Source organism: Amaranthus tricolor, chromosome 4 (genome assembly GCF_026212465.1).
Source record: "Amaranthus tricolor cultivar Red isolate AtriRed21 chromosome 4, ASM2621246v1, whole genome shotgun sequence".
NCBI classification, from domain to species: Eukaryota; Viridiplantae; Streptophyta; class Magnoliopsida; order Caryophyllales; family Amaranthaceae; genus Amaranthus; species Amaranthus tricolor.
In genome coordinates this window covers 25,812,436-25,826,658 of record NC_080050.1, presented here as the reverse complement: position 1 = coordinate 25,826,658, position 14,223 = coordinate 25,812,436, and the positions used below count along the sequence as shown (strand labels likewise).

At 37.3% G+C, this 14,223-nt stretch overlaps 2 protein-coding genes across 2 annotated transcripts; one reads left to right on the top strand and one right to left on the bottom strand.

The window, feature by feature from the left end:
* Positions 1 to 1,879: 1,879 nt before the first annotated feature.
* On the bottom strand, positions 1,880 to 2,454 carry LOC130810892 (photosystem II D2 protein-like). Its single transcript, XM_057677017.1, has one exon. It carries the CDS (start codon positions 2,381 to 2,383, stop codon positions 1,880 to 1,882), a length of 504 nt encoding a protein of 167 aa, XP_057533000.1. The 5' UTR covers positions 2,384 to 2,454.
* Positions 2,455 to 4,418: 1,964 nt separating this feature from the next.
* LOC130810252 (serine/threonine-protein kinase PEPKR2-like) lies at positions 4,419 to 13,935 on the top strand. The gene is made up of 3 exons (XM_057676235.1): positions 4,419 to 5,447; positions 12,447 to 12,743; positions 13,002 to 13,935. The coding sequence occupies exons 1-3, from the start codon at positions 4,655 to 4,657 to the stop codon at positions 13,367 to 13,369; spliced, it is 1,458 nt and encodes a 485-aa protein (XP_057532218.1). The 5' UTR covers positions 4,419 to 4,654; the 3' UTR covers positions 13,370 to 13,935.
* Positions 13,936 to 14,223: the final 288 nt, after the last annotated feature.

Here is a 14,223-nt window from a genome sequence, read left to right as displayed (position 1 = left end):
TTGACTGTTTGATCAACCAAAAAGTGATAAGCTAAAAGTCGATGAAAAAACTAATTGCTAAACATCTCATTTCTCTTAATAATGCTTGTAAAAAACTTATTTCTGAATTCAATCAAATAAAACTTATTTCCTTTAATACCATGTAGCTTAGCAATTCAATAAATGAACTGTCATGTCACATGTATGACGATTCATTTAATCCTCTTTTTTCTTCTATTTAATTATATGTACTATTTAACTGAAAAGAAAATATATATGATAAAACAATATAAACGACTGTCAATATATCATTTTTGAGTGAGTTGCATGTCACGGAACATTCATTTGTCATTTTCATTCACTATCTTCCTGGTTTCCTCTCTCAACAACAACAACAAAACTCTTAAGCCCAAATATATCATGTTTTATTTAATTATCTTTTTGGTGAATTTTGGCTTTTTTTATTTTTTTGTTACTATAACGTTTGTTTTTTAGAATGATTATATATGGATTTTATTGCTTAATTGTTATTGTTATATATGTGCACAAGGATGAAAGAATGTTGGTTAATCATGTAGTTTTCAAGCTAAATTTTATTTATGCACATTAAATAAGCGTTTAACGAAATGCTCAAATAAAATTAGATGGGAAATATTTGCATGTTCTTATCATAAAGTGATGAGTCAACTATTTCTATGTGTATTTGGGTGTTACAAAATGTTTGCCTTACATTGGAGGTATATGTTAAAATGGGAGGCTCAAACTTTGTACCTTGGTCTACTTCACACAATAAAGCAATACACATATATATAGGCAAACGGGGACAAATGGGGCTGCATTGTAACCAAGAAACAGCAAGGTAGCAAGCATCAGGCAGCCTGCTCGACCCACACTCGAGCGAGCAGCTCGGTCGAGCCAGCAATAGGTCGAGCTAGTTTGGCTTGTCTATTCTGTTTTCACGTGATTCAACAGCCCCGATGTTCTACTCTATACAACCATAGCTTGATTTAGCTGGTTGTGTATTACATTTCCTTAATGACAAATCCATGTGACACACTTCATACACTTGTTTTATGCATATAATACGAGTGTGTACTACTTTATGACTTGGAGTGCCCTTTACCACTCATAATAATACATGCTTAAGGTGTAGTAATGATAGTTTGTTATTTTAACTTTTAAGACCAAATTTTTCTACACTTTTAATTGTCATATAACAGTCACACTTTTTTCATTTAGCAAAGGACAATGAAAAGAAAGCAATGTAGACACATGATTGTGTAGATGGTGGCCATAAAAAAATGGAAGAAGAGACGATGTTGGAAAGAAAATTACATGTGTTTAGTTAGAAGTGATATGATGATGATAAGCTCTTCTATTGACATTGTTATTTCAAGCTTCCTGAGCTAAAGGTATGTGAGTATATATAATCTTTAAACAAAATTATTTGAAAAAATCTGGTTTACGAGTCATTGTTTTAAGCAAATATTCCCCAAAAAATCAATCGCTAACAATTTTTCAGCTAATAAAAAGGAAAAATAAATGCAGCTAAACAACTAAAACGAATTTGGTGTTTCGCTGTAGACATTACATTATCGATTAATATTCCATTTATTTCTCTCATTTTGCCTGATATATTATTAGTTTGTTCCACTAAATTTATTACATTATTAATTTTATATGTAACCGTGTAATACAACATCAAAACCAATAATTTATTTATCTTTTACAATATAAAAAGTATAATTACCAATTAAGAGATATGACCCCGGTTTACATTCTCCAACTAAAACATTCTCTTTTTAAATATATTTTTTTTTCAATCTTTGTGTCATGTCCTGAGAGCAATTTCCCAGGAATAGGGAAATTTTCACGATTAGGGATAATCAAAGGTCCATATTTAATGGCGAATGCACATTGTAACAATTAGGAATACAGAAACAAAAATAGCAATTGGACCAGAGAATGTGATTGCATTATAAAGGCGCAATTGAACAAATCGAGCGAGTTCGAACTGACGTAACATAAAACCTATTAGTGCGAAAGCACCATGAAGAGCAACGAAAGTCCACAGGTCGCCTAATTGACTCCAACGAGTAAAATTTCCTTGTCCTTCAGGACCCCATACTAACAATAAAGAGTGTGCTAAACTATTAGCAAGAGTAGAAACCGCTGCGGTTAAGAAATTGCAACCTTCCAAATAAGAATTGGCCAATCCATGGGTATACCATGAAATTACAAAGGTTGTACCCGTAAACCAACCTCCTAAGGTGAAATAAGCACAAGGAAAGAGCAATAAACCAGACCAACCTACATAAATGAAACGGTCCATCCGTAACCAGTCATCCATAATATCAAATAAATTATTTTCGTCTTTGGTAAATTTACCAACGGCTATAGTCATAGTGATCCTCCTATTCAACTACTTCAACCATTTTCGAGCACCCCATAGTTTTTTTGGAGTTCGAGAACTTGATCTTTCATTTCTCGTACAGTGACCCTTAAGTTATAGGGTTTTATAAAAAATTTAGTAGTGGTTCATAAATTAACTTAGGTTAAAGTAAAGCAAATTCAAAAATTTAATTATTTCTTAATTTTAACTTATTAGACCCAACTACTTATTTTAAAATGAGTTCTTCAAGAAACAACAGATCTCCTCTCTCCCTATGGATTGATCTTCAAACCAACCCTTTTAACCGAAAACCTAATTAAATTAAGCTTATTGTTGCATCTTGTACGTAAAATGGAGTACACGAAATAACTATCTGTAGAGACTCTTCTTTATATGTTTATTTTTTGTCTGTTTATAGTTCGTTTTTTTCTTTCAAATCAGTCGAAAATGTCTGAATATATTGTTTCATTTTCATGGGTCGAACAAAGAAAGATACTTCGAATATTTTTCTATTTACTTTTTATCTATTCAAAAAAGATCGAATTTCCTATTTTTTGATTGTTTATTGATTATCGTATGAAATTTAAATTTAAGTAAAAAATAGGAAACTTGAAATGAAAGTTTCTTTCACACATGCGGTCTCCATCCCATTGTTGGAACATAAATACGGGATGCATAGATATAGAGATAGTTGGAACATGAAACCACACTATATCGAAATCTTATTCGATAGATAAGATCGAAATTCATTTCGTTTTGAAATCAGCGTAGGCTACCCATGTTTTTTTCAGAAAAAATAATTTTCCTTTTATTTTACCTTGTGCGTCCTCCATTCTATTATATTTTCTATATTTGACTTTTTACGCAATCTAATATAGTATTTTAATTATTTATATATTGAAATATGCATATCTAAAAATTATAAAAAGCTAATTTTAAGAAAGTATGCAACTAAATGATTCAAACAAGATCCCACTTGCCTATATTTTTTCTTACATATAAGCTGTAATATTAAAATAAGTTTGAGCTATGAATAACGTCAACAACGTAACCGTAATTTAGTGAGTATTTCAGAACGGAGGAAGTATTTCACTATGTCAAACTTTGATCTCGTTGTAACTAGTAACTTGTAACTTGTAACTTTGTACGATGTGATGCGGATGGTATTTATAGCTCCATTTTTTAGTGGCAGTGAGATGATATTAATATTACGATATTTTACTTGTATAGGTTAATTTGGTGTAATGAAAAATTTTTTGGGTTATTTATTTACAAACAAAACTATGTTGAATGTTTTATTATTTTACTTCAACACGTTGATATTACTTATGATTTTGAGTTCTGGATCTGTCACTGGTTGTTTGGTCCAATTAAAGCAACTTGAATGAGTTTACTTAAGTTTGCGTGTAGGATCGGATGATCCAATCGATCTCAGGCAATTCCACAATCGAATGATTCATAGCGCAATTCTAACACCTTAGGTGGTTTTGAGGAAAAAAAAAATATATGTATAAATTAATAAGACATGCAATAGAAAAAATAGAGGCAAAAAAGGCATTTATATAGATTTTTTTTTTCACAGTATAATTGGTCGGTTATTTTTCAGTATATTTTTTTATTAAGACTCACGTTCTAAAGAATTAAACTTTTTTTTTTAGTCCGCCTTATTAAATTTATCATATTTTAATTTTAACGATAACCCACCCTCTTAATTTAATTATCATTTATATATGAGAAATTTCATGTGGTGACCCTGGATTTTTAGCTTTTTTACATTTTTTTTTTGAATTCGCGTGGTGATTTTGAGCTTTTAACTTGTTCATTTAGTAGATAGAATGTTAAATTTTTGGTTAAATTAAGTATATATTTCGACTGAATTTTAAAATATGTGCTCAATTAGGATTATCACGACGATGTTTTTTGAACAAAAAAGTTATTTCATTGAGTAAAAATATCGTAAAGTTAACAAAAAAGCCTTTCTTTTTATTTACCACGTAGATTAAAAAAAAGTATATTTATCACATAGAAACGTCGACAATTCAAGGCTACCGCATCACGTTACTTAAAACCAAAACCTATACCTTTTTACTTTCTTCCCATCTCTTCTATATATTCACTTTTCGCCCAATTTTCTGGATCTCCACCGCATTTGTTGATTCCTGGATTTGTTTTCTTGCAATACAAATCGATTCGAAATTGTGGGTTTTGACCAAAAGTTTCTTTACTCAATTAATTCATCATCGATTTCATTAGTTTTTGAAAAAAGTTTTGATTTTTACGACAATGTTACCGAAAGACAATAAGAAGAAAAGAAAAGGTACTGGTGGTGATGATGATTATGAAAAAACCCCAAATAAGAACCCTAAAAACCCTTTGATTAGCGAGGATAAATGTTCAATAATTAGGAGTCATGTTTCCCTTGAAGATTGTTCAAGGTTGAAGAAGAAGTGTAAAGAAGATGTGGGTTGTAATTTGTTTAATGGGTTATCATGTTTAAGAACTAAAATTGTCGGTGCAGTGACTGCTCCACCTTCTACTGGTGGATCACTATCAATTGAACCGATTAAGGGTTTGAAGAGGAAAATTGGGTGTATTGATATTGCTACACAAATTGGCAATAGGAAGAACAAATTTGAGGATGATTATATTAAGATCAAGAGTTTAGGGCAAGGGAAATTTGGGTATGTTTGGTTGTGTAGGTGTAAAACAAGTGGGATTGAATATGCTTGTAAGACACTAAAAAAGGGGGAAGAATGTGTGCATAGAGAAGTTGAGATAATGCAGCATTTATCAGGATATCATGGTATTGTAATGTTGAAATCTGTTTATGAAGATACTGAGAATTTTCATCTTGTGATGGAATTGTGTTCTGGAGGAAGGTTGGTTGATGCGATGAAGGAGAAGAGGTTTTCAGAACATAGAGCTGCTAGTACAATGAAGGAATTGATGCTTGTGATCAAGTATTGTCATCAAATGGGAGTTGTACATAGAGATATTAAGCCTGAGAATATTTTGCTTTCTAGTTCTGGGGAGTTGAAGCTTGCTGATTTTGGCTTGGCTGTAAGAATTGCTAGTGGTCAGTTTTTTTAGCTTGTATTTCTTATTATGGTGTGTTTGGTTGTTTGGTTGTTGATATTAGATGGTGGGAATGATGATGAAAATTAAATCTAATTTAGTTGAAAAAATTACTTGACAACTTTTATGATCATGCTTGTTCTGTTCGCTAACAAAATAGCTTATTGGGCATGGGTTGGGTGGTCAAAACCTGCCAATGCTAGTGTGCGATAAATTAGCTAACTGAAATAATGTATTGTTATGAATAAGCTTGTTTTTGAACAAGCTGCTATTAGCAACGGGTTCAAAATTGAGCAGCTGATCAAACCAGTTAATAAATCATTTAGTCAAATCAATCGACTTTTAAGGTACCAGCTATCGGCTTTTTGCCAAACATCCCCATTACCTTTAACATCATTTAATTGATAACCAAACACACTTAGTAGTTGATATTTTCCGGATTGTCCTGGATTTTGCTATTGTAGAAACTATCTGCTATTTCTGCCATTGTAATGATGGGAAATGTTTAGGTCTACACCTTGAAATATGTGGTCTTGCTGTTGAATATTATGTTGTATGCTTGTGTACATAGTTTATGAGCTTCATTTTGTTCTTTTGGTTTAAGTGTTCAATCTCGCTTGTTGAATATCACAAAATACTTGGATTTTGAACCTGAAACCTGTTTGAGAACTATGTATGTACTTTTGTCTTGTGATATGATATTCACCTGTAGAATGTAGCCTGATATATTATGCGGCGAGCTCAATTAGAGAGCTGAGCTATATGTTCCAGCTGATTATTGCATTCCTATTCTTTATTGTGGTGTGGATTGTGTTACATCATTTTAAACCAAGGTTATTGGTTGCATTCATGTGGGTTCTTCTTGTAAATGGGACTACTACGATTCGGGAATTTTAACTTCGACGAATTGGAGTACCATGTATGCCTTTTGAGGTTAAAAACACTGAAAATGCGTACCAAATATGGCCATTAGATTACCAAACAACCTTGACATGATTCAGATTATTACTTTTGTTGTATTCATTGTCGATCTCTACTAGTATTTCATGCTATTATAAATTATTTCAACATCGTCTCTTCCCTTTTCACTCTTGTTGCTTGTACGTTGTATGAACTTAATTTGACAACCGAGCTAGGATGTGTGGAACTCCATGCAAGGACTCAACTGGGCCAGCCCAATAAACCGCCGGTCCTATTCACATATGCAAGGAAGAAAGCAGCTAGGAATTAATTAATTAATATGTTGGCTGTATTATGATGTCATTAATTTGTTAGTGATGTCAGCAGGTTGTTATTCTTGTTCTGTTTAAATACCTGATGCATGCATTGTATTGGGTATCAAAAGGTTGTTATTGACCTTGCTCACCTGGGAGAGAACCTCCTCTCGAAGTGAGGTATACTATCCTTGTTATTTTCATACTTACACAGATATATAAGCAACCAAACAGCTTTTCTTGTATTTCAATTTCAGATAATTATAATACTTGATTCTTTACAACCTGGTATCAGAGCATCGTTCGATCAGTGAACAGTGGCTATGGCTCCATCAACGGTGACGCAGAGAATCGAACAACTAGAACAGGGTATGACGGAGATGCGTTCAATCGTGGCGGAGGAGATCGCAAATGCCCTAGCTAATTCACGCGTCGAACTGCAACAACGGCTATTTGAACATCTCCGGCGAGAACTGGCTGTCTTTTCGCTGCAGTTGGATGGGAAGGTGGCGCACCGCCGCGAGGATCAGGAGCGTTTCCAGCGAGAGGTGCGTGACTCGTTGGGAGCCCTTCGCTCGCGTCTCGAAGGTGAGTCAGGGGAATCAGATGCTAGGGCACAACCTCGGGGTTCGCCAAATCAATCTCGTATTTATGAAGAAGGGGGAATGGGTTTGAATCACGGCAACAGCGCAAACTGGAGGTTTAAGAGGCTGGACATGCCCGCCTTTAATGGTGAGAACCCAGATGGATGGATCCTCCGTGCTGAACGTTTCTTTAAGTTTTATCGGCTCTCAGAGGAGGACAAGCTGGAGGCTGCAGTGGTGGCACTGGAGGGTGACGCGCTATTTTGGTATCAATGGGAGCACAAGCGTCATCCTATGACCACTTGGGGCGAAATGAAGGGATTAATTTTGAGGAAGTTCCGATCTACCTCCACCGGTACACTCCAAGAGCAATGGCTGAACAACCGCCAGGTAGGAGAGGTGGGTGATTATCGCAGAAGGTTTATTGAACTCTTGGCTCCTCTAGAAGGTGTACCTGAAGAAATTGCCATGGGACAATTTATAAATGGCCTTAAGGAGGAAATACGGGCCGAGGTAAGATTGTTAGGCCCAATTACCTTGGACCACGCAATGGACTTGGCGGCAAAAGTGGAAGAGAAACTGAGAATTGGGCCTACTCGCAAATATTCAGCCCAAACCCAGACGACCCCTTTTACAAAATATAACCCAAAGACCCTAAATACCTTTCCCTCATCTTCATACTCCACGAGCTTCCCCGCTGCTACCCAGAATCAAATCACACCCCAAAGCAAAACCTTCACTACCACAAACATAAACCAAAAACCTGGAGAAATAAGGAGACTCACGGAACGGGAGGTCCAACAGAAGAGAGAGAGGGGTTTATGCTTTAAGTGTGACGACAAATGGTTTATTGGCCATAAGTGTCGTCGAAAGGAGCTTAGCGTGCTGATTTCACAGGATGATGAATATGGAGAGGATACAGAATTAATTATAGAGGGGCAAACAGAGGAGATGGCGCATGCTGAAATGGCGAAAGAGCTACAGCCTGAAATATCCTTCAACTCGGTTATGGGTTTCACGAGCGCTCGCACTCTTAAGCTACTGGGCTATATACTGGGCAAGGAAGTAGTAGTTATGATTGACCCAGGGGCTACTCACAACTTCATATCGAGGGAGGTGGTTGAAACGTTGGGCGTTCCACTTTCCCCGACAAAATCTTTCGGTGTTTCATTGGGAACAGGGGAATCCGTACGGGGTACAGGGCTGTGCAAAGGAGTGAATCTGCAACTCCCAGGTATGACTGTCATTGAGGATTTCCTCCCTCTTCCTTTGGGAAATTCTGATATTATTTTAGGGGTTCAATGGCTTGAAAAATTGGGAACCATAATGACTAATTGGAAAACCCAGACCTTAAAATTTCAGCTGGGGAGTGAACATGTAACACTTAAGGGAGATCCTTCACTGGGGAGAACTAAAATTTCATTAAAAGCCATGATAAGAACCTTGCAGAAGGAAGGTGGAGGGTATTTAGTAGAATTTAACCAAATGTCAAGTGATCAACAAATAATTGATGAGCTAGATATGGGGCAAATCCCTTCAGTGCTACATGCGGTTTTGCAGGAGTTTAAGCACGTTTTCGACGTGCCTTCGGGTTTACCTCCTAAGAGAACCCATGATCACGCCATAGTACTCAAGGAGGGTACCGATCCTATTAGCCTACGACCTTACAAATACCCCCAGGGACAGAAAAATGAAATAGAGTCCTTAATTACAGACATGTTGACAGCAGGAATAATTCGACCTTCACAGAGCCCATTTTCCAGTCCTGTCCTGTTGGTGAAGAAAAAGGATGGGTCGTGGCGTTTTTGCGTGGATTATCGGGCACTCAACAAGGCAACGGTTCCAAACAAGTTCCCGATTCCGGTCATAGATGAATTATTGGATGAGTTGAGTGGAGCCACGGTGTTCAGTAAACTTGACCTAAAATCCGGGTATCATCAGATACGAATGAGACACGAGGATATCCACAAAACAGCCTTCCGTACACACGAGGGTCACTATGAATTCTTGGTTATGCCATTCGGTTTAACCAATGCTCATGCCACCTTCCAAGCGGTTATGAATGAGGTGTTCCGACCTTACTTAAGGAAGTTTGTATTGGTCTTTTTCGATGATATATTGGTGTACAGTAAATCATGGGAGGCACACAGATTGCATTTACAACAGGTATTAGAACTACTCTCTAATCATCAGCTCTTCGCAAATTGGAAGAAATGTGATATCGGGAAGAAGGAGGTGGCATATCTGGGACATGTTATTTCACAAGCCGGGGTGGCGGTAGATCAATCAAAAATCTCAGCAGTTACTTCTTGGCCTATTCCCACAAACATTAGAGAACTCCGTGGATTTTTTGGTTTAACGGGCTATTATCGCAAATTTATGAAGGGTTACGCCTCCATAGCAGCTCCTCCACAACTCAAGAAAGACCAATTCGGATGGAGTGAAGAGGCCACCCAAGCCTTTACAACATTAAAGCAAGCTATGACTCAGGTTCCTGTTCTGGCTATGCCAGATTTCAATCAATTGTTTATTATTGAAGCAACCGCATCTGGGTTTGGGGTAGGTGTGGTGCTGATGCAATCAGATCATCCTTTAGCCTTCTTCAGCAAGGTATTGGGGCAGCGAGCTCGGCAAAAATCAGTATATGAAAAGGAGCTAATGGCAATCGTCCTGTCAGTGATGAAATGGCGCCAGTATCTTCTGGGCCGGAAATTCATTATACGCACAGATCAACAAAGTCTCAGGTTTCTCATGGCTCAGAAGGAAGTGGGATCGGAGTATCAAAGATGGATGAGTAAATTATTGGGTTATGAATTCGAAATTCAATACAAGCCAGGGGCTCATAATAAGGTTGCTGATGCGTTGTCCCGTATGGAACATCCCGATATAGATTGCAACGTTCTAATTTCAGCTGGCGGAATCAAATGGGAAGAATTCCAACAGCAAATACACGCGGATCCATTTATTCAACAATTGGTTCACGCTATTCAACAAGGGGAACCGGTGCCTAAAGGCTATAGTATTGAACATGGGACTCTTAAATACAAAGATAGGATGGTCATTCCAGGTGATTCGAATTTGGTCATCAGATTATTGGCGGAGTATCATGATTCAGCCATAGGTGGTCACTCGGGAGATTTTAAAACTTATCAACGTTTGGCTCGGGAATGGTATTGGCCGGGGATGCGGCGTTGTGTATCCAAATACGTATCCTCCTGTATTGTCTGCCAACGCAACAAACACTCAACCCTTAGTCCCGCGGGATTACTGCAACCTCTACCCATCCCATCTCAGGTTTGGGAAGACTTGACTATGGACTTCATTGAGAAACTGCCAAAATCTCAGGGTTACGACACGATATTGGTGGTGGTGGATCGCCTAACTAAATATGCTCATTTTATTCCTCTAAAGCATTCGTTTACGGCCCAAGGGGTGGCAGCAGCGTTCATTCACGAGGTGGTCAGATTACATGGCTTTCCTTCCACTATCGTCTCAGATCGCGATAAAATTTTTATGAGTCACTTATGGCAGGGGTTATTTCGCCTTCAAGGCACTTACTTAAGAAGGAGCACAGCTTACCACCCACAAACGGATGGGCAAAGCGAAGTGGTGAACAAGGGGCTTGAAACTTATCTCAGGTGCTTCATTGGAGAGAAACCTAAGAGCTGGAGTAAGTGGTGAACAAGGGGCAGAATACTGGTATAATACTTCTCATCATAACTCTATATCGTGTACGCCTTTTAAAGCCCTATATGGACGAGACCCTCCCACTTTGATCCGTTTTGAGCAGGGTAGCACTGCAAATTCATCCCTCGAGGAACAGTTGCAAGAACGAGATGCCATACTCGATGATTTGAAGGCTCATTTACTTCGGGCTCAGCAAATCATGAACCACCAAGCTGATGTTAAAAGGAGAGATATGGAGTTTGCAGTAGGGGACTTGGTGTTTCTGAAATTGCAACCCTACCGCCAAAAATCTGTAGTTACTAGGCCACATGAAAAGCTTGCGTCTCGTTACTTCGGGCCCTGTGAAGTATTGGAGAGAATCGGGAAGGTTGCCTATAAGTTATCCTTACCTCCAGAAACCAAGATACACCCGGTATTCCACATCTCCCAGCTCAAGAAGGTCGTGGGTTCTGCACCGATACACCCTACTATTCTTGCCCAGCTGACCGAGGATATGATTATGGTGGCTGAACCAGAGGAGATTTTGAGGGTTCGTAATGCATCTATTGGAGGAGCTATAACAGCGGAAGTGCTTGTCAAATGGAAGGGCCTTCCAGAATTTGAGGCCACCTGGGAGGACTATGCTTCACTAGATACTCGTTTTCCTGACTTTCACCTTGAGGACAAGGTGGCTTTTTGGGGTGGAGGTGATGCAAGGACTCAACTGGGCTAGCCCAATAAACCGCCGGTCCTATTCACATATGCAAGGAAGAGAGCAGCTAGGAATTAATTAATTAATATGTTGGCTGTATTATGATGTCATTAATTTGTTAGTGATGTCAGCAGGTTGTTATTCTTGTTATGTTTAAATACCCGATGCATGCATTGTATTGGGTATCAAAAGGTTGTTATTGAGCTTGCTCATCTGGGAGAGAACCTCCTCTCGAAGTGAGGTATACTATCCTTGTTATTTTCATACTTACACAGATATATAAGCAACCAAACAGCTTTTCTTCTTGTATTTCAATTTCAGAAAATTATAATACTTGATTCTTTACACTCCATTAGTTGGATCCGATATCAGGAAAGGGAATAAGGATCTGAACGTGGGAGGTCATTCATAGGTGCACCTTGCCGGTGTGAAACTTGAGTCACAATTATGTTGCTTCGGGAATTTGTTATTTAGTCTTTCTCTCAAAAGATCCTTTATAATAGGTCTAATGTAGCGATTGATCGTAATTTTAAACCGCATACCTAGCAAAACCCGTGTTGCCTAATTTGTAACAGAATATCCATTTTGTAACTCACCCAATGTGGCCAAAAGAAGCCGAAACGATCTGAAATATCTTCGTTTCATTTTATATGGGGATTAGTAAATCAGGTAACAGAGAGGAGAACCTAACAATAATGCTACGTCTAAATAATCGGAAAGGATAATAGATATATTACTTTTACAAAACCTTTAAAACGTTTTAATTTCGGAAGGTACTCAGTAGTTTTGGTTCGTATTCATTTTTTTTGTGGGGATATAAACAGGTCAGAGCGTGAGTGGAATAGCGGGAAGCCCAGCCTACGTTGCACCAGAAGTACTGTCTGGTTCGTATCGGGAGAAAGTGGATATCTGGAGTGCTGGCATCCTCCTTCATGCCCTTTTGATTGGTTCTCTTCCGTTCCAAGGGAAGTCGTTAGAAACAGTTTTTGACGCAATCAAGAATAATAAACTGGATTTCCACTCTGGCCCATGGCAGTCCGTTTCAAAACTTGCTCGAGATTTAGTTGAAAAGATGCTTACAAGGGATGTTTTAGCAAGGATTTCTGCAGACGAAGTTCTTGGTAAGTTTTTCCGTAATTCTGTGCCTTTTGAAACCTATTCTCGGCCTTGGAAACCACTTGGGATGTTTCGGCAAGGATTTCCATCATTTGTTTCATGTGTCGACCGAACAGGGATTTCTTTTACTAAGTCCCTACATTTTCGGAGATAATATTATTTTTTTCCGTTCATTAGATACTCGCTAGTTGCTAATATTATGTACATGGTCTTTTCGAGTAGAAGTATTGAAATTTTATTTCCCTCGTTTCTTTTTTCTATAGGCCATCCATTCATAATGTTCTACACAGAACGGACGTTGAAATCACTTCCGCTGATCAAGTCTAACCCAAGAATACGAACGGTGGCATCTTCCCATCAGTTAGGCAGCACCTCACTACCCGAATCAACAAAATATCTAACTACCTCTTGTTCAACGGCTGTGAACTCGCGCTCAACTGAAATGTCAAATCGTCCTGTTACATCTGATACCGACAAACAGGATGAGAGTTGTCTTATGGTTATGGATGCACTCGTAGTCGCAATTTCACAAGTTAGGATCTCGGAAACTAAAAGAAGTAGGCTGTGCTTCTCATCAGGTAACCCGATTCAACTGCAGTATTCGACTAACAGCATTTGCAAAGCATTCTAAGTCTAAGTCGCTTGACCGACATTCCTAACATCAGTCTACGGCCCTCCTGTTTCCGAGAGGATGTTTGGCGTTAGTATTAAGGTAGTCGTTTATTCAAATCGATTCTTTTTAATCAACCTAATCGGCTTGTTTACGGTGCTCTTGTACTTCAAATAAGGCACTTGTTCATGTACAGTACATAAATCTATGACTCCAGCTTCTTGTGTTAATCTGTTGGTATGAAATACTCCATAACCACATTGATTTAACTCTTATAAGGTCAATATGAAAGAAGTTCATAGAAAATTAACCAGCAAGAAAAATGAAATCAGCACTACTTTATTGAATTATTTTACTGGTTTTGTCTTTTGGAGTATGTAAATTTGATAAAAAAAATGTGAGATTTGTTAACAATTTATAGATTATTTAGGTAAAAATAATTGGTTAGGTGGTCCAACAATGTAATGCCATGCCAGTATTTGGTAAATAAGTTTATTTGTTATGAATAAGATAATTTTACTAGTTGCTCCCATTAGCGTATTTATATATAATATTAATTTTCTTAATTATTATAACATTATTAATTTTCTTAATTATTATAACATGTTTTAATTTATTCATTTATTATTTTTAGTTATTGAATAAAGATTAATTAATATATCATGTAGTCATTTTTCATTCAATAATATTTCTCCATTTGTCATGACTCTTAAGAGGATGAAACTGTGAATTTTTCACTATTTTTGTTTTAGTGATATTAAAAGAGACTTTAAATATGTGGTTGAGATTAAGAAAATGTTGTAATTTATTTTCAAGTAAAAAAATAATGTAAAATAATTAAGACAAACTCAAAATGAAAAACTAATGCAATGATT